The following is a 17,881-nucleotide window of genomic DNA, read 5'->3' as shown; positions in this document are numbered from 1 at the left end:
GTGTCAATAAGAAAGTTATGGTAAACTTTCATAAGCCAAGGCACCTTCTGCCTTGGGCCCAGGGAACACTCTCCCCACCAATGTAACCACCCTTGCGACCGATCGCCCCATAAATCTTCAATATCCAAGCCTAGCAATATATATTGTTCTTATAATTTAATCCTTTGAGCGTTGATAGTAAATAAAAATGCTTTACTTACTGTTAGCCGGCTGAGCTGTATGGGGGAAAAGTTGCGCTTTCCATTTTTAGTGGGAACCAAACGATTATACAAAGCCTGGAAAAATGATAGGAATTAATACTTTCAACTGTAAGCACCAATGATTTAATTGTCTTAACTTACATTAGAAACATAGAATATAGGAGCAGGCCATTCAGCCCTTCGCGCCTGCTCCGCCATTGATTATGATCATGACTGGTCATCCAACTCAGTAACCTGTTCCTGCTTTCTCCCCTCCTCCCCAATTCGGCTCATCGTGTCTGCAACAGTCCTTGGAAAGTGTTCCCTACTTAAGCCCACACCTCCACCCTATCCCTGTAAACGGACCTATCTTTTTGACATAAAGGGGCAATTTAGCATGGCCAATCCACATAAGCTGCACATCTTTGGACTGTGGGTGGAAACCGGAGCACCTGGAGTAAACCCACACAGACACGGGGAGGAAGTGCAAACTCCACACAGTCACCTGAGACCGGAATTGAACCTGGGTCCCTGGAGCTGTGAGGCAGCAGTGCTAACCACTGTGCCGCCCTTTGATCCCTTTAACCCCAAGAACTATATCCAACTCCTTCTTGAAAACATAATGTTTTGCCCTCAACAGTTTTCTGTGGTAGATAATGCCACAGGTTTACAATTCTCTGGGTGAAGAAATTTCTCCTTACCACTTATCCTCAGACCGTGACCCCCTGGTTCAGGACTCCCCCCACTAATGGGAACATCCTTCCTGCATCTACTGTCTAGTTCAGTTAAAATTTTATAGGTTTCTATGAAATTCCCCCCATATTCTTGTGAACTCAGCAAATATAAACATAACTAACAAAACCTTGCCTCATACATCAGTCCTGCCATCCGAAGAATCAGTCTGGTAAACCTTCTCAGCACTCTATCCATGGCAAGAATATCCTTCCTCAGATAAGGAGACCAAAACTGCACACAATATTCCAGGTGTGGTCTCACCAAGGGCCTGTACAACTGCAGCAACAGATTCCTGCTCCTGTACTCGCGATGAAGGCACCTACATGCTTACTTTCAGCGACCGGCGTACAAGGACACCCGACTCATTATAGACACATAACCTACCGACCTAATCCTATTTGCCAGCACTTGGCCCACAGCCTTGAATGTTATGATGTGCCAAGTGCTGCTCCAGTTACTTTTAACAGATGTGAAGCAACCCGCCTCTACCACCCTCCCAGGCAGTGCATTCCAGAACTTCACCAGCCTCTGGGTAAAAAGCTTTTTCCTTAAATCCCCCTCTAAACCTCCTGCCCCTCACCTTCGCCGCTGAGGACGAGGACTCGGGTCCAATCCCAGGCCAGGGTCACTGTCCATTTGGGGTTTGCACATTCTCCCCGTGTCTGCTTGAGTTTCACCCCCGCAACCCAAAGATGTGCAGGTTAGGTGGATTTGCCACGCTAAATTGCCCATAATTGGAAAAAAAATTGGATTCTCTAAATTTAAAAAGAAACCTCCTGCCCCTCACCATACAAATAACGAGAGCAGAACCATAGAACTAGAATTGTAAACCATAGAATTCTTCAATGCAGGCCATTCGACCCATCGGATCTGCACTGACCCTCTGAAAGAGCACCCTACCCAGGTTCCCTTCCCCGCTCTATCCCCGTAATCTAACCCCCCCAGGACACTAAGGGGCAATTTATCATGGCCGATCCACCTAACCTGCACATCTTTGGACTGTGAGGAGAAAACAAAAGCACTCAACGCGACATGGGGAGAAAGTGCAGACTCCACACAGACAGTCACCAAAGGTTGCAATTGAACCCGGGTCCCTGGCATTGGGACGGCAGTGCTAACTGTGCCACCACACAGTGCAGAATCCCGTGAAGAATTCCAGTAGATTTCCCGAGCATGATTTCACTTTCGGGAACCCGTGTTGACTTAGTCTGATCCTGCCACTCTTTTGGAGTGCTCTGCTATTAAATATTTTATAATGGGCTCTGGCATTTTCTCCACTATTGATCTCTCTATAATTCCCTGTTTCTCTTACCCGCTTCTGACTGTAAGGGGCCTTCCTTTGTTTTCAATCTTTTCTCTTCACATACCTATAAATGTCTTTACAATCCGCTCTTATGCCACAAAATTTACAGTGCAGAAGGAGGCCATTCGGCCCATCGAGTCTGCACCGGCCCTTGTAAAGAGCACCCTACCTAAGCCCACACCTCAGCCCAATTGCCACTATCCCCACACTTCCACCCGATCCCCGTATCCCCACCATACCTTTCTATTTGGACACGAAGGGCAATTTAGCATAGTCAATCCACCTACCCCTTGTTCCCCGCAAGCTTACTCTTGCGCTCTATATTGTCCCCTTCTTAATCAATCCTCCCCTGCTAAATAGTGGGATTACATTGACTACCTTTAAATTCATAGGAAAATGTTCCAAGGTCTATAGAATCTTGGAAGGTGACCACCAGTGCATCCACCATTTCTAGGGCCGTTTAGTTGAATCCGAAACGGTTACCAAAAATCTGCTGTGTTTTCTGACCAATTTGTATGCCTCATCCTTGGATCGAATACAATCTCCAACTTCCCTTGTTAGTAATGGTTTGACCACCTTCCCACTTTTATTTTTATGCCATAAAGGATTGAACAATTATCGCAGTTCACCCATGCACCCTTTGAATGTTTGCCATTTTCTGCCCACCGTCATCCCTTTAAGTAACGGCCCCCCCCCCCCCCCCCCCCCCCCCCACACACACCTCCATCTCAATCTAAACCAGCCAATTCGCACCTCACGCCATCGAAGCTTCATTTAGATTTAGGACCCTAGTCTCAGAATCAACTACGTCACTCCATCTTGATGAAGAATTCTATCATATTATGGTCGCTCATCCCCAAGGGGCCTCGCACAACTAGATTGCCAATTATTCCTTTCTAACCACACAATATCCAGTCTAGGGTGACATGTTCTCTAGTCAATTCCTCAATATATTAGTCTAGACAACCATCATTTACACACTCCAGGAATTGCTCCTTTACAGTATTGTTACGAATTTGATTTGTCCAATCTATATGCAGATTAAAATCACCCATAGTTACAGATGTTCTTTCATCACATGCGTCTCTAATTTCCTGTTTAATGCTATTCCCCAACCCCCATTAATATATTTTGCCCCTTAGTGTTTCTCAGATCTACCCATACAGATTCCACATCGTCAAAGCTAATATATTTCCTCACTATTGCCTTAATTTCTTCTTTAACCAGCAATGCAACTCCACCGCCTATTCCTTTTTGTCTGCCCTTCCAAAATATTGAATACCCTTGGATGTTCAGTTCCCATCCCTGGTCACGCTGCAGTCTGGTCTCCGTAATCCCGACTATATCAGGCACGTTTACATCTATTTGAGCGATTAATTCATCCACTTTCCGAAAGCTTTGCACATTAAACAAAAAGCCTCGAGGCTCGTCTTTTTAAAATTACTTATCCTGTTCCCATTATTTTCCACTGTGGCCCTATTTTATTCTGGCCCATCACTTTTGTTATTCCCTCCAGTCTGTCTTTTGCTCTAATCCTTGTTTCTCTCTCTTCTCAGACTCCTTGCATAGGTTCTCATCCTACTGCCATTACCCTGCCCAACCACTCTGGGGGATTAGTCCAGGTTCTACCCAGGTGCAGATTATTCAGATTCTTAACACTAACTCTTAAATATCCAGTCAAAACTAAGCTGATCAAAGAAAGAAAAGTACCTGCATTTATAGAGTAACTTATTGTACCTTTTCCAACTTCAGGATGTCCCAAAGCACTTTACACTTCACAGCTAACAAAGCACTTTAAACTATAGTCACTACTATATTGTAGGCAGCTTTTTGTGCACAGCACACTCTTCACAAACAACATAATAAATATCTGTTCATCTCTAATATTAGTTGAGGGATAAATATTAGTTAGGAACCAGGGAGGACTTCCCTGTTCTTCTTGAATGGCGCCATGGGATCCTTGAATCCACTCAAGGGCAGATAAAATCTCAGGTTAGCCACTCACCTGAAGACAGTGAAGCACATTCTCAGCTCTGCACCTTATTGGTTTGCTTGGGGCTCGAACCCACAACCATCTGACTCAGAGGCGATTGTGCAACCATTGAACCAAGACTCATTCTGGGCAATGGAATGGGAATGAAATAGAAAAACAAAATAATCACAAAATAAAATGTTATGAGTTTCCAGAGGAGTTAATAAACTGGGATCCCAAAGCACCCCCTCAAACACAAAGACCTGCCTTTTAGATGAAAAGTGCCTGCCAATTCTCCAACTCACCTGGTTTGATTGAGAGCCTTCATGCAAAATTCTGGCATCTATAGCAGCTGCCAACAAATTATTAGCTGCTGTTATTGCATGAATGTCCCCAGTTAGATGAAGGTTAAACTGCAATATAAAAAGAAATTGATCAAAAGTCATTACAGAAACACATTAATATTGTGAATTAAAAGGACCAAGATAGGATTTAACAGTAGGTTTTAAACAGGTTAATTTTGGCACTGATCTGTTTACCTCTGCTTTGTGTCATGATGGCAAGCAATTGCAAAACCAAGCCTCAGGAACATAAGCAGGAAATGGGCATTAAAGAATTCAACAAGAAATTCAGGAGAAGTTGGTGACAATGTAGAACTTGCTACCATGCGGAGGGTTCGAGAGGAATCACAAATGTTTTCTTTCTTTTTCCCCCCCAATTAAGGGGCAATGTCCTCAGCACCGTGAGACAGCAGTGCTAACCACTGCACCACCTTGCTGCCCTTCAAGGGGAAGCTGGAAAAGTGAGGGGGGGGGTAGAAGGATTTGCTGACAGGGATATACAAAATAAAAGGCGGCAGACAAAACATCGGTATCAGCATAATTGGGTCAAATCACCTGTCCTGCATTGTAAATTCAATGTAATATTTATACATCCATTTTATGTTCAGGATTCTATTTTGTGGGTGAGGGACAGAGCTGCCAACCTTTCCCGACAGAAATCAGTATTCCAAATACCAAAAAATCAGTATTTTGACAATAAAATCCAGATTTTTATTTCAAAGGCAAAATGCCCACCAATCTGAAGTATAGCTTTACAACTTTATTGCACAAATCTAAAACACAAATGGAAAAAGCAAATCCAATGTTTCATACATGTACATCATGAGTGGGTGTTTTCAAATTAAGTTTCAAACATTCAGTAAATCTAAGAATGAAAAATGTGAACAAAACACTCAGGGTTTCACGACGGCGTTGGCCGTTGCAGAGAATTCCGCCCAGGGTACTTCAATCTTCAAACGTATTTTCCATATAAATTATGCAAAATTCGTGCTAGTTGGCAACTCTAAGGATGGCACTAACCCATGGGCAGATAGAATTGTTAAATTTCTGTTATCTCACCTCTTCCATAGGGATAACCTGAGCATATCCACCTCCTGCAGCTCCACCTGTTCAAGGAAAATTAACACTTTGATTGTATTGAATCTCAATACAGATTCCCATCTGCTCAATACCATTACTCAACACATCAATCATAGAATTATAGAATCCCTGCAGAGCATTTGGCCCATCAAATCTACTGCCCCATGAAAGAGCACCACAACACGCCCATGCCCCCATCCTATCCCCATAAGCCAATAACCCCACCTAACCTTTTGGACATGAAGGGGCAATTTTAGCATGGCCAATCCACTTAACATGCACATCATTGGACTTTGGAAGGAAACCGGAGCACCAGGAGGAATTCCACGCAGACACGGGATAAATGCGCATCCAAGGTCAGAATCATACCCGGATCCCTAGTGCTATCACTGTGCCAAGTGCCACCTATTAGAGCCGAACAAATGAATTGGTTATATTACTGGATCAACATTCATACAGAATACCACAAATGATTATTTGAATTCATTTTCTTTCAAATCTTATTATAAAAATGATCTTGAAGATGTCACATAGTCATAAAACCCCAACTGGTTCACGAATATTCTTTGGGAAAGCAGCCTACTGACCTTACCCAATCTAGCCTAAATATGACACCAGGGGCTGGATTCTCCGAGACATCGTGTCGAAATCGCGATCGGCTGGAGAATCGGCACCTGCGCCGAAATTGGCTTTGACACAGTTTATGGCCGATTTCCGATTCTCTGGACCCCCCAACTCGACGGAATCACGGTGCCTGCCGTGCAGCACAGAGAATCACCTCAGGTAGTGCCCCGACGACCGATACTCCGGGGCCCCAGCAATTCTGCGGCCCGAGTGGGTTGAGTTCCCGAAGGCGTGGTTCTAATCACCTATACAAATTTGTGAAGCTGGCATGTTGGCTGAGGCGGCTGCGGGAGAAGGTAGGAGTTGGCATGGGGGGGGGGGGGGGGGGGGGGGGGGGGGGGGGGGGAGGGGGGCTCACCCCCTGCCGACCATGTTTGGTCACTACCCAGCAATGTTGCCCGCTGTGCAGCCCTGTGGCAGCGTCAACGCAGGTGGCTCAGAGAGGAGGCAGAGGCTGCAGCAGAGGAGCAGACCGCAGAGGGGCCAGTGGCAGCCGCCCAGGTTGGAGGCCGTCTGCCCGACAGGCCGAGGAGGAACAAGGCGAGGAGGGGGTGTTGGTGCCAAGGAGGTGCTTGATGAACACCCGCGTGAACCGGCACAGCATGTTCTTTGAGGAACTCCCAGACCGGGCATGCAGGAGGAGACTGCGGATGGGCAGGGAGATAGTCAGACACATCTGCCACATGATGGCACACCTGGCACTGTGTGGGAGAACACCCGACACTGGTCACCCTGAACTTTGATGCTACGGGGTCGTTAGTCGCTGAGTGGGGACCTGTCCGGCATCTTGAAGGCATCGATGCACAGGTGCATCCGTGCCGTCACTGACGCAATGTATGCCCTCGCGGACCGCTACATCCAGTTCCCTGAGGACCACGCCCACCAGCATGGTTTGCTGCCATTGCCAGGATGCCCCGGATCCAGGGGGCAATCAATGGCACGCATGTCACCCTGCAGCCACCGGCAGGTAACAGGCCGCTGTTAACGAACAGGAAGGGGTACCACTCCATGAACATTCAGGTGGTCTATGACCACCAGGTGAGGAACCTGCATATCTATGTTCGATACCCGGGCAGTGTGCATGACTCTCCTCTCCTCCTCCCCCCCCCCCAGGGTACCCGTTGCAATCGTGCCTGATGACACCTATACCGGGGCAACAGAGCAACGAGGAAAGCATCTGCAGAGAGGTCCATTGTGCGACCTGGGGTGTAGTGAAAGAGGTGCTTTGGGGTCCTGAAGGTGTGCTTCAGGTGCCTGCACCGTTCTGGGGGTGCCCACCAGTATGACTCAAGGAGGGTCGGCCGCATTGTTGTAGTCTGCTGCGTCCTCCACAATATAGCCCAGCAGAGGGGCGATGTGCTAGAGGAGGATGAGGAGCACGGGCAGGCCTCTCCAGACGAAGATGAGGGGGAGGGGTCAATTGTCAGGACATGGGGGCCGACCATGCACGGGAGGTTGCACTACGTCATCAGCAGAGCCAGCGAGCCAACTAGATGGGAGGTTGCTCGGCATGGGCACTGACAACATATTACCACCAGGCACCCTCACCTTAAATAAATAATCGTTATTGTCACAAGTAGGCTTACATAACACTGCAATAAAGTTACTGTGAAAAGCCCCTAGTCGCCACATTCCGGCACCTGTTCAGGTACACAGAGGGAGAATTCAAAATTCTCAGCTGGTACGGGAATTGAACCCGTGCTGCCTTGTTCTGCATTACAAGTTGTCTAGCCCACTGAGCTAAACCACATTTATCATCTCCCATACCACCGACCACCCTTGCCTCCCACACCACCCGCATGCACCCCCCACCTCCATTACATATACTTGTGACACAACAAGCTGTGGGCACTGGGTTGACAGTGAGTGAGTCTGGTCCATGGGATGGAGGATGATGACAGCCTGCCCTGCGATGAGCTCCATGCTCCACATCGTTAGACAATGCCCACAGTAGCACCACCCATCAGGGTGATAGGGGGGGGGGGGGGGGGGGGGGGCCTGCATGGTCCACCCGCTGGGCTTCACCCGTCCAACACCCCTCATCCACATTGACCATTACTGAACTCCCCACCCCCACACCCATCAGACAGTGCACAGAGGCAGCTTGCAACGGTGATAACAGGTGTTTAATGTGAAGAGGTATATACAATCAGTGCCCGAAACCCTAATATTAAACTGTGCTCTGCACCCGTGCCAACCTAGCTAGTGTCTAGTTTTCTGACCTTACGGGCCCTATCATTACGCCTGGGTGGTTCCCCAGATGGTACAGGAGTGGAGGTGGACACTGCCTGGGACAGCCAGGCGTGGATGGGGCCGGCTGCTCATCGGACGTCCCGGGTGGGGTGGTGCCGACCTGTAGAGAGTCCAATGTGCTGCATTGTTGCGGGACTTCTCCTGCAGGAGCTACCGGCGCGGGTCCTAGCACCTCCTCCTCCCTCAGGGTACCCAATGGTCCCTGGGCTTCTCCATGGGCTGGGGGTGCAAGCGGAGCAAAACACAGAGGCTGCACCCCCCCCCCCAACCCCCCGCTGCCAGTCCTGGATGGCCGCTCTGGTATCGTCCAGGGTCTGTATGTTCGGAGCCATGGAACACAGGGAGTGGGCCATCCCTGACTGGGACTGCGCCACCTCCCTCTGGGACTGCGCCTCGCCGGCCAGCACCTGGGTAATGGCGCCGATGCTCTCAGCCATGGCCTACTGGGACTGAGCCACACTGAGGAGCGCCGCTGCCATCTGCAGCTGGCTCTGGCACATGGCTGCCTGTGAGTGGGCAGCCCTTTCCAGGGCCACAGCCCCCGCCTGCACAGAGTACCCCAGGCCTCACCAAATCTGACCCATGTCCGACACGTCGCCCCCATTGTGTGTGTGCACGCGCGCGCCTCCATTTTGGGAGAAACCAGCCCCAGGCGTCCACCAGCACTGCTGATTGTTAACTGCCCTAATAACTTGTTGCTCTAGTGGTTCAAACCAACACCTCGTTCCAATATAGAAAATTCAGCAGCCAATTTCTGCATAGCAAGTTCTCACAAACAAATTCTCCCAAATTTTGGTGGTGTTGGATGAGGGATAAATATTGGCCAAAATAACAGGGAGAGCATTAACTGATCATTTTCAAATAATGCATGGGATCTTTGAAGTCCATCTAAGGGAGTAGATGGGATTTCAGCTTAACATCCAAATGATGGCATTTCTGACATTTCAGCATTCCATTCGTACTGAACAGGGATGTTCAGTCTGGATTTTGTGCTCAAGTCTCTGAAGTGGGGCTTTAATCCACAACTTTCACACTCAAGTGAAGGCGCACAACAAAGCAAAGATTTACAACTGAACCAATCCCGACAGTGTCGAGATCCTTCACATCAATTTCATTTATTTCAAAAGAGGAAATAAATCAACTAATTTATGAACCAATAGATCAACAATAGAATCTCCAAAAGCAATATTCTCCAGACACACTGACCAGAACTAACTGAAGAAACTGCTGCTGTGCAGTATTGACTGGATTTGATCCACTTATGCCTATCTGATAAATAATTCCACATCGCTTGTTCTATGAATCAGATTAAGTCCTCAACTACTTCTTAGAGAAGATGCATTTCAGCTGGTTACCTTTCACACCAAATGTTGGTCCCTGAGATGGTTGTCTCACACAAGCAAAGGCATTAACACCCAGATGGGCAGATAGAGCTTGAACCAATCCAATTGTCACTGCACTCTTCCCCTCCCCGAAAGGAGTTGGTGTAATTCTGTAAAGAAGATGGCAGGGAAAGGTTACTCTTACATTAAAAGCTACGCAATTATAGCATCAAAAGTCCAGGTGTTGCCTTGTAGGAGAGACATCTGATGATCTCATTTCTGTGCTTCTTTCACTTAACACTTTCACCAAGAGCTGAATTACCTTCTTTCTGGGCTGTAACAATTAAGCGATTCCACAATGCTTTGTGATATCTGTGCTCATCTCATTCTGACTGGAGCATCCCCATTTTAATCACTCCATCAATGGTGGCTAAGCCTTCAGCTCTCATGTCCCTGAGGTTTGGAATTCCCTCCCTAAACATCTGCTTCTTCACCTCGTTCTCTGCCTTTAAGACACTACTCAAATCACACCCATCTGGCCAGGTGCCAAATTTTGCTTTTTAATGCTCCCATGAAGCACTGTGGGAGGTTTCAGTATGTTAAAAGTGCTATGTAAGTTGTTGGTGTTTAACAACAATATAACAATGTTCTTTCAGCATTGTGATATTTAGCCCATTTGTATCCAGCTCATCTTTAACCAGTAACTTTATTTTAACTGTGGTCAGTACACACTGAAAGCTCCAGATCATTTAGAAGGGTGTGGGGTTTGTAGCACCATAGGGGGTGCAAATCAGTAAGCACCACTGTCTACAATAAGTGGAACTGATTTTAATGCAAACAGCTAATGGTATCACTTCTTGGGTAAGATAAGCAAATATCCATTTTAGATTAGCATTTATACCACAGACAGCCATTTGGCCCAACTGATCCATGCTCTATATGAGCTTCCTTCCACATTACTTCATCTCACCTTATCAGCATTATTTTCCATTTCTTTCTCCCAAAGATACTTTTTCTTTGGAAAAATAATTTATTGAAGGCATATCCAAAGCATGTAGACAATACAAAAACAGGAACAGCCCATAACATTAAACAAACATCGCATAACATATTAACAATACATATAACCCCATAACAGTACTGTACAACAGGAGCCCCCTGTATATATACAAATATGATGAAGGCTCATCATCAGGCACATGAAGGCTCCTTCATTCACCTGAGGAAGGAGCAGTGCTCCGAAAGCTAGTGTTTGAAACAAACATGTTGGACTTTAACCTGGTGTTGTAAGACTTCTTACTGTGCTCACCCCAGACCAACGCCGGCATCTCCAGATCATTCTGCCGCGGCTCTCAGTTCTCCAACTCGTCCACTCTATCCCGTACCTTTTTAAAACTGCCGGCAATCAGAGAAATCTCGGCTTCCATCAGGCCTATTTTGGGCAAAGCACCCTGGGACTCCAACCGCTGTTCAACCCTCTCCACTGTTGCTTTTATCAGGTCAAGTCTTCAGAGGTTTCTATCCTCGGTTTCTGAAATTGAGTGGTTAAGAAGTCCACTAACTGGGCCGTAGACCATTGGGCCGGGAGCACAGGCTCTGGGCACCCCGCCGATCGTGCCTTCGACTGCGCTCTGCAGAGCCTCACGTTCTGTCTGCTGTTGTTTTTTTTCCGCAGTTGCTTTTCATTGAATGCATGCAAAACCACTCGAAAAGTCTGTGGGCACTTTCACTATGTTACACTCGGACTTCGGGACTGAATTCAAAAGTCCAAACGGGACTTTAGGCAAGTAATAAAGAATCTCTGCACGGGAGCCCCCAAGTCCATGGCCGTCTACCGCAAGGCTGCCACCGGAGGTCCTCCTCCAATAGATACTTAACCTAACTTTACCTTAAATATAATCGGTGCTATTTGTCATGTGGGATCAAGTTTCATGTGGGAGTTTTTCTCCAATTTCTTTCATGGCTAGTCTCATATTTATGGGCCCGAGCTTAGGACTCACCTACAAAATGGAAACACCTAATCCAGGGGTGGGCAAACTACGGCCCGCGGGCCGCATGCGGCCCGCCAAAGGTATTTCTGCGGCCCACCAAGTCATTTAAAAAAAAAAAAAAAAATTTTTTTTTTAAATTTTTTTTTTTTTTTTTTAATTTTTTTTTTAAAGGTTAATGGGTGGGGGGGGGCTGTTGGGTTACTTACTGGTATAGGGTGGATACGTTGACTTGAGTAGGGTGATCATTGCTTGGCACAACATCGAGGGCCGAAGGGCCTGTTCTGTTCTATGTTCTATATGAGGCGCCCAGAATCATAACCGGGTGAAGTAATTATTTTACTTAATATACTATGCGGCCCTTTGTGAATTGTGAATTTCTGAATGCGGCCCTTGCACGGAAAAGTTTGCCCACCCCTGACCTAATCTATATCCATCCTACTGAGCCCGTTTATAATTTTAAAGCCCTTCATCAGGACCTCGTTCGCTCTTCTCTTTCCCAGAAGAAGAGTCCCAGTCTGTTCAGTCCTTCCGGAGAGTATTAAATGATAGGATCTGTAGTCTAGTACCACGAACATGGATTCTGAGAGAATCATTTATATATTAACAAAGGTTTAAATAAAGATTTAATACCAATAAGTAATAAAAATGTTCTTACCCGGCAACCAATATGTATTTGCCATCTGGTTGTTCCTTCAGTCTATCCAAGGGAGATAACTTGACCTTTGCTTTATTGCATCCATAGGCTTCCATTTCTGATGGACGCAGGCCAACCTCTTTGGCCAGGACACCAATCGCTTTGGGAGTCTGCGCCATGGATATCTCTATGTCACTGAAAACATTTTGAGCAAAGGATTCAGGCCAGCGAGTTCTCATTCATACAGAAAAGTACTTCCAATATATTTTCCAATCTACCCGCAGCACTGGGAAGTGAGTACAAAGTTGCATTAAGCCATAACATGGGGCCAGAAAGTAAAATAAGTTTTGATTGGCTACCTGGGGACAGGGGAGAGGGGCTTCAATTTGAGGGGACGAAGATTCCATTTCTCGTGCTGTTGCTGCTTTAGCCATCTGGTGCTGCTTTCGACTGTATTCTGTGTCAAAATTACCAATAAATAAAATGATGTTCACAGAGTAAAAACACTGGACAAGAACCATGCTCATAGTTACAGTAATTGTCTCTAAAGCCTTTAGCATTCCATTTATGAAGTCTGTCTTTTTGCAATGATATTTCGTGGAGGACCTTTTACAACAATAACATACATAATATAGCATCTTGAATTTAGTAAAGCTTTGCCAATGTGCTCCACCCTAGCATCATCCAAATTTGACACTGAGCCAGAAGGGATATTTGGCCAGGTGACCCAAAACTAGTCACGCAGGCAGAATTCAAGGAGTGACAAGACCCAGAGATTTTGGGGGAAATTCCAGAACTTAGGTTCTAGGCATCTGTGTGCATGGCACCCAATAGTCAAGTTATTAAAATCAAGGGTGTACAAGAGGCTAAAATTGGAAGGATGTAGAGATCTCAGGAGATTTTAAGGCTGGAGGAGGTTATAAGAATTGAAGCAGTGCCACACCAGGAGAAAATGCAGATTAGAGAGCACAGGGATGATGGGTGATCCAACGTGTTCATTGTCCAGCTGCAAGTGGGGTTTAATGTATTGCAGACGATAGAATATGATGGGCAGCTGCAGAAGAGAACTCTTTAAAACTAAGTGATTGCCTTTGTGTTGTTCCAATTTTGATTTACGGTGGACCTACTCAGGTAGAAAGCAATTGGTTAAGCCACTCTGCACTTATCCTCAGGCCCGGAAAGTGAAGGTGGTCTACACGTGGTGACCATCTGTTCCAGGAAACCCTGTTATCTTAGCCATAGCCGAAAAAAGACCATAGGCATCTATCTCCATTATAGAGACACAGAATTGTTTATATATGTAGCTAAAGGGGCACCATTGTGGGGCAAGGCAAGGGGGCAGAACTCTGAACTATCACAGTGAAGACAAGGAAGAACCAGCACCATTGGCTTCAGCTGCATCACACGTTAGCCATCCAATCAACTGATATAACTGATGCCCACACATCATTTTTTTCGTCACTCAGAGAAATCAACGGATATGGGGAGTGGGCAGAAAAGTACAGTTGAGGCAGACGATCAGCTGTGATCGCAACAAATGGCTGAGCAGGCACAAGGACTCGTATGGGTATATCCTAGCTCCTATTTATTATATGTTCTACAAGTTATGGCAGCACCTCTTCCCAAGTGTTATCCATAAATAAGACAGTTAATGAAAATTGAGAGGAAGAGGAGAGAGAACCTGGACCACGATGGGATAACAGGTGCCCAGTAACCAGAGACACGCATCCCAAAGTGCAGAGGGCATCACGCCAATAACCTCCTGTTAGAAGGTTGTCTAGAATCTAACTTTATTTTGGTCATAAATACTCCAGCTCCAAACAGACTTGATCTGGAGAGCAAAAGGTGTTAAACATGAAGCTGATGCTGCAAGTCGCCTGTATGTGTAACGTTACATTAGAATTCAGTATACATTCTCAGCTGCACATCCTGCTTTGGGGGACATTATCACCTGAATTTAGTTTCTCAGATGATGGGATTAAGATGACAGGATCTCAAGAAAAAGAGAACAGGTAATACAATCTTCATTGGAGCAGAACACCCATCAACCTGTTTCAGCATTCAATTAGGTTACGATTGATTTATATATCAATTCTATTCATCAACCCAGAATTCGTAACCCTTGCCTAACAAAGTACTATCAGTCCCATCAGAGGAAATTGCTTCTCTCCATTTATCCTCCCAATTCCTTTAATCATCTTAACTACTTCATCCATTAACCTTTTATACTGAAGGCAATGCAAGCCAAGTCAATGCAACCCTTATATTTCACCCTTTTAGCGTGCGTCATTCTGGTGACTGCGCTGCACCAGTCAAGGCTATTATATCCTTCCTGAGCGGCTGTACCAAAAACAACCTAGGTCGCACAGTTAAACATCAAAGTTCATTCTCTCCTAGTATCAAATGGAGGGCTGGTTTAGCTCAGTGGGCTAGACAGCTGGTTTGTGATGCAGAATAAGGCCAGCAGCGCGGGTTCAATTCCTGTACCAGCTGAAAATTCTGAATTCTCTCTCATCAGAATGTGTTGACCAGGGGCTTTTCACAGTAACTTCATTGCAGTATTAATGTAAGCCTACTTGTTACAATAAAGATTATTTTTAAAAAAAAAATTTAGAGCACCCAATTATTTCTTTCCAATTAAGGAGCAATTTAGCGTGGCCAATCCACCTATCCTGCACATCTTTTGAGTTGTGGGGGTGAAACCCACGCAGACACGGGGAGAATGCGCAAACTCCTCACAGACAGTGACCCAGAGCCGGGATTCGAACCCGGGTCCTCAGCGCCGTAGGCAGCAATGCTAACCACTGTGCCATCGTGCTGCCCTTATTTATTTATTTTTAGTGTTAATAATTAAGATTGAAAAAGAATCTATAGAAACAGTCTCCTCTTCTGCAGCCAGTTATTTCAGACACTGGTACTTAGTAATACTGGTTTAGCAAGTACATGCATCACAACAATGAAGAAAAATCTTCATCCCCGCTTTCCTCTAGCCTCTGAATTTATAAGATGGAGAACTGGAGGCAAAGGTCCCTTGACCCAGGTACTGGAGATCTGAACTTTGTCCAACCTTGATCTGCATTGCTGCTTTCAGGAGTCCAATTCCATCCTGTGAGGACCTAGGTTCATCTTGTTGGAAATCTTGGTGTTTGGAACTCAAACTATTAACTGCTGCTGGGACGAAGCACAAAACAGGTCAGTCATTACATACTCAAAATATTCTTCTTCCTGTAATGACCTATGAACCAGAATCAAATCTAACAAAGAGCACTCAAGGGAACCAGCCTCTTAAAGGAACTGCTATTTTCCACTAAACTGGTTGGTTTGTCTGTTTACAACCATTTTAGGGAAGAAATGAAATTCAGAGGTTTTTTTTCAAAATTTCCCCAGCGCTTCTATCTTAAATACCAACAAAGGGTTGTTGGTAGTACAGGCTTCCTTAAGAAAGAGACATTGTTGAAGCTTTTTCATCTTGCACTCATCAGGACAGATTTGTAACAAGACCAATTCTAAAGCGATCAACAATTTTTACTGCAAGACAAGAGCACTGATTGGTTGGCAAACAGATTGGGATTGGTAGAGGCACTGCCATGGGGAATGCTCCAGAAAGCAGTTAACTGTCAAGCTTTTGTTTAAATTCAAATCTGGCAGGTCGACTGATCGCTCAAGGCATTGCCTTGGGGTATGAACCAGGGAATGGCTGTACCCCAAGCTATTTTTCAGTTCAAAAAGTTACATGTAAGGACATACTCTTTCTGTATGCAAAGAATTTGGCCTTGCTTTTGAAGATATGTAGCTTCCAGCACACGTACGTGAGTCACCAAGAACCAGACTAGTAAATTGGTTGTCAGGGCAATTCTTGTCAGCACAATCAGAATTGTTCAGCAAGTACTTCCCAACAGCACACTCACAGCCAATGCTCGACAAAATGTTCTAGGTTTTGCAAGCATGGGCTGGTTGGGTACAGTCAGTACTTAAAAAAAAAAAGTTAGGGTATCTGATTCTTTTTTCTAATTAAGGGGCAATTTAGCGTGGCCAATCCACCTAGCCTGCACATCTTTTGGGTTGTGGGGGCAAAACCCATGCAAACTCCACACAGACAGTGACCCAGAGCAAGGCCCCAGATGGAACAGTTGGTGGCCTTTGTCAAGGAAGGGTTCTGCCAGCAGAGGAAGGAGAATGCAGGAGGATTGCTCCAAGGCCATTGAAGGGGTTGTGGCACCCCTGAAGGGCTCGATGGAGAGGGTGGAGAAATGTTTGGAGGCACAGGGGTCACAGATCAGAGAGATTAAGAGGGTGTTGCCGGACCACAGCGATCGGGTGGTGGCATTGGAGGTGGAGGTGGGGCTCTCAGGAGACCTGTGCAAGACGTTGAGAGCGAAGGTGGAGGAGCAGGAAAATAGATCAGGAAGGGAGAATCTGCAAATAGTGGGTGACGCGATGAGGCGAGGCTGGAGAAGAAACATGGTTGGGGCAGAGAATGGGCCCCACCTTGAACGGGCCAGGTATAAGGTGAAATTAGAGCTAAAAAAAAAAAGGAGGATGATGGACGGAAGAGGGAATGAAGCAAGGCTGATAACATGGACCGTGTGAGGGCTCAATGGACCAGGTCAATGGGAAGGATGCGAATGGCAAAGGAGCTGGTTGGGTTTATGGAAAAGGTGGTGCGATTCTCCAAGCCCGATGGGCCGAGCGGCCGGCCCTTCACGCCCGTTTCAACATGGCAGCAACCACACCTGGTCGCTGCATTCGTGAAACGGGTGCCGTTTGGGGCATCTCGGGGCCCGATTGGGATGGGAGTACCACGACTGTGCTCGGGAGGGGACAGGCCCGTGGTCGAACGCACTCTTTCCCCTCCACCGCCCGGCAAGATCAAGCCCCCACGTCTTGCCGGGTGGCTGAGGAGAAAGACGGCCACCGCTCATGCGCGGGTTCGTGCCGTCTGCGTCATGACATCAGCCGCGCATGCGCGGGTTGGAGCCGGCCAACCTGCACATGCGCGGCTGACGTCATTAGGCGTGCTGGCCGCTTCATTCTCGGCGCGACGCCCCCGCCGCCGAGATTTACGGAGCGCCGCTCCTAGCCCTGCCGGGAGGGGAGAATAGGGGGTGAGGAGCGGCCTCCGAGAAACTTGGCCGAGTTTCACAACGGCCCTCCCGATTTTTCCCGGGAGCGGAGTATTCCCATCCGTACAGGGTATATTCCAGAACTAACTTTTTTGTGGTGAGCTGGGATATTTTGGTCGGGGTGGAGGGGGCAGAGTACCTCGATAATAATCTCAGACCATGCGCCCCATTGGCTAGGGATTTGGCTTAGATCGGGACGGGACCGGGGGGGGGGGGGGGGGGGGGGGCAGCTTTCTAGTAATAGGACATGGAGAAGGCATTCAACCGTGTGGAGTGGCGATACCTGTTTGAGGCCCAGAGAAAAAGTGTGGTTTGGGCTGAGGT

At 46.7% G+C, this 17,881-nt stretch overlaps 1 protein-coding gene across 2 annotated transcripts in view; it reads right to left on the bottom strand.

The window, feature by feature from the left end:
* mthfd1l (methylenetetrahydrofolate dehydrogenase (NADP+ dependent) 1 like) overlaps positions 1-17,881 on the bottom strand; it is a 218,083-nt gene that overhangs the window by 143,259 nt on the left and 56,943 nt on the right. Inside the window, exons 9-15 of one of the 2 annotated variants that reach the window (XM_038805377.1) lie at positions 15,502-15,605; positions 12,794-12,891; positions 12,456-12,629; positions 9,843-9,979; positions 5,590-5,636; positions 4,495-4,602; positions 201-275 (exon numbers count right to left, since the gene is read on the bottom strand). In XM_038805377.1, the coding sequence (XP_038661305.1) occupies positions 201-275; positions 4,495-4,602; positions 5,590-5,636; positions 9,843-9,979; positions 12,456-12,629; positions 12,794-12,891; positions 15,502-15,605 (743 nt within the window). The remainder of the gene's footprint in view (positions 1-200; positions 276-4,494; positions 4,603-5,589; positions 5,637-9,842; positions 9,980-12,455; positions 12,630-12,793; positions 12,892-15,501; positions 15,606-17,881) is intronic. The other variant, XM_038805387.1, reaches the window with a different exon arrangement.

The sequence above is a fragment of the Scyliorhinus canicula genome, chromosome 1 (assembly GCF_902713615.1).
Source record: "Scyliorhinus canicula chromosome 1, sScyCan1.1, whole genome shotgun sequence".
NCBI lineage: Eukaryota > Metazoa > Chordata > Chondrichthyes > Carcharhiniformes > Scyliorhinidae > Scyliorhinus > Scyliorhinus canicula.
The sequence above is the reverse complement of the archived record's forward strand: the minus strand, read 5'-3'. Positions and strand labels throughout refer to the sequence as shown.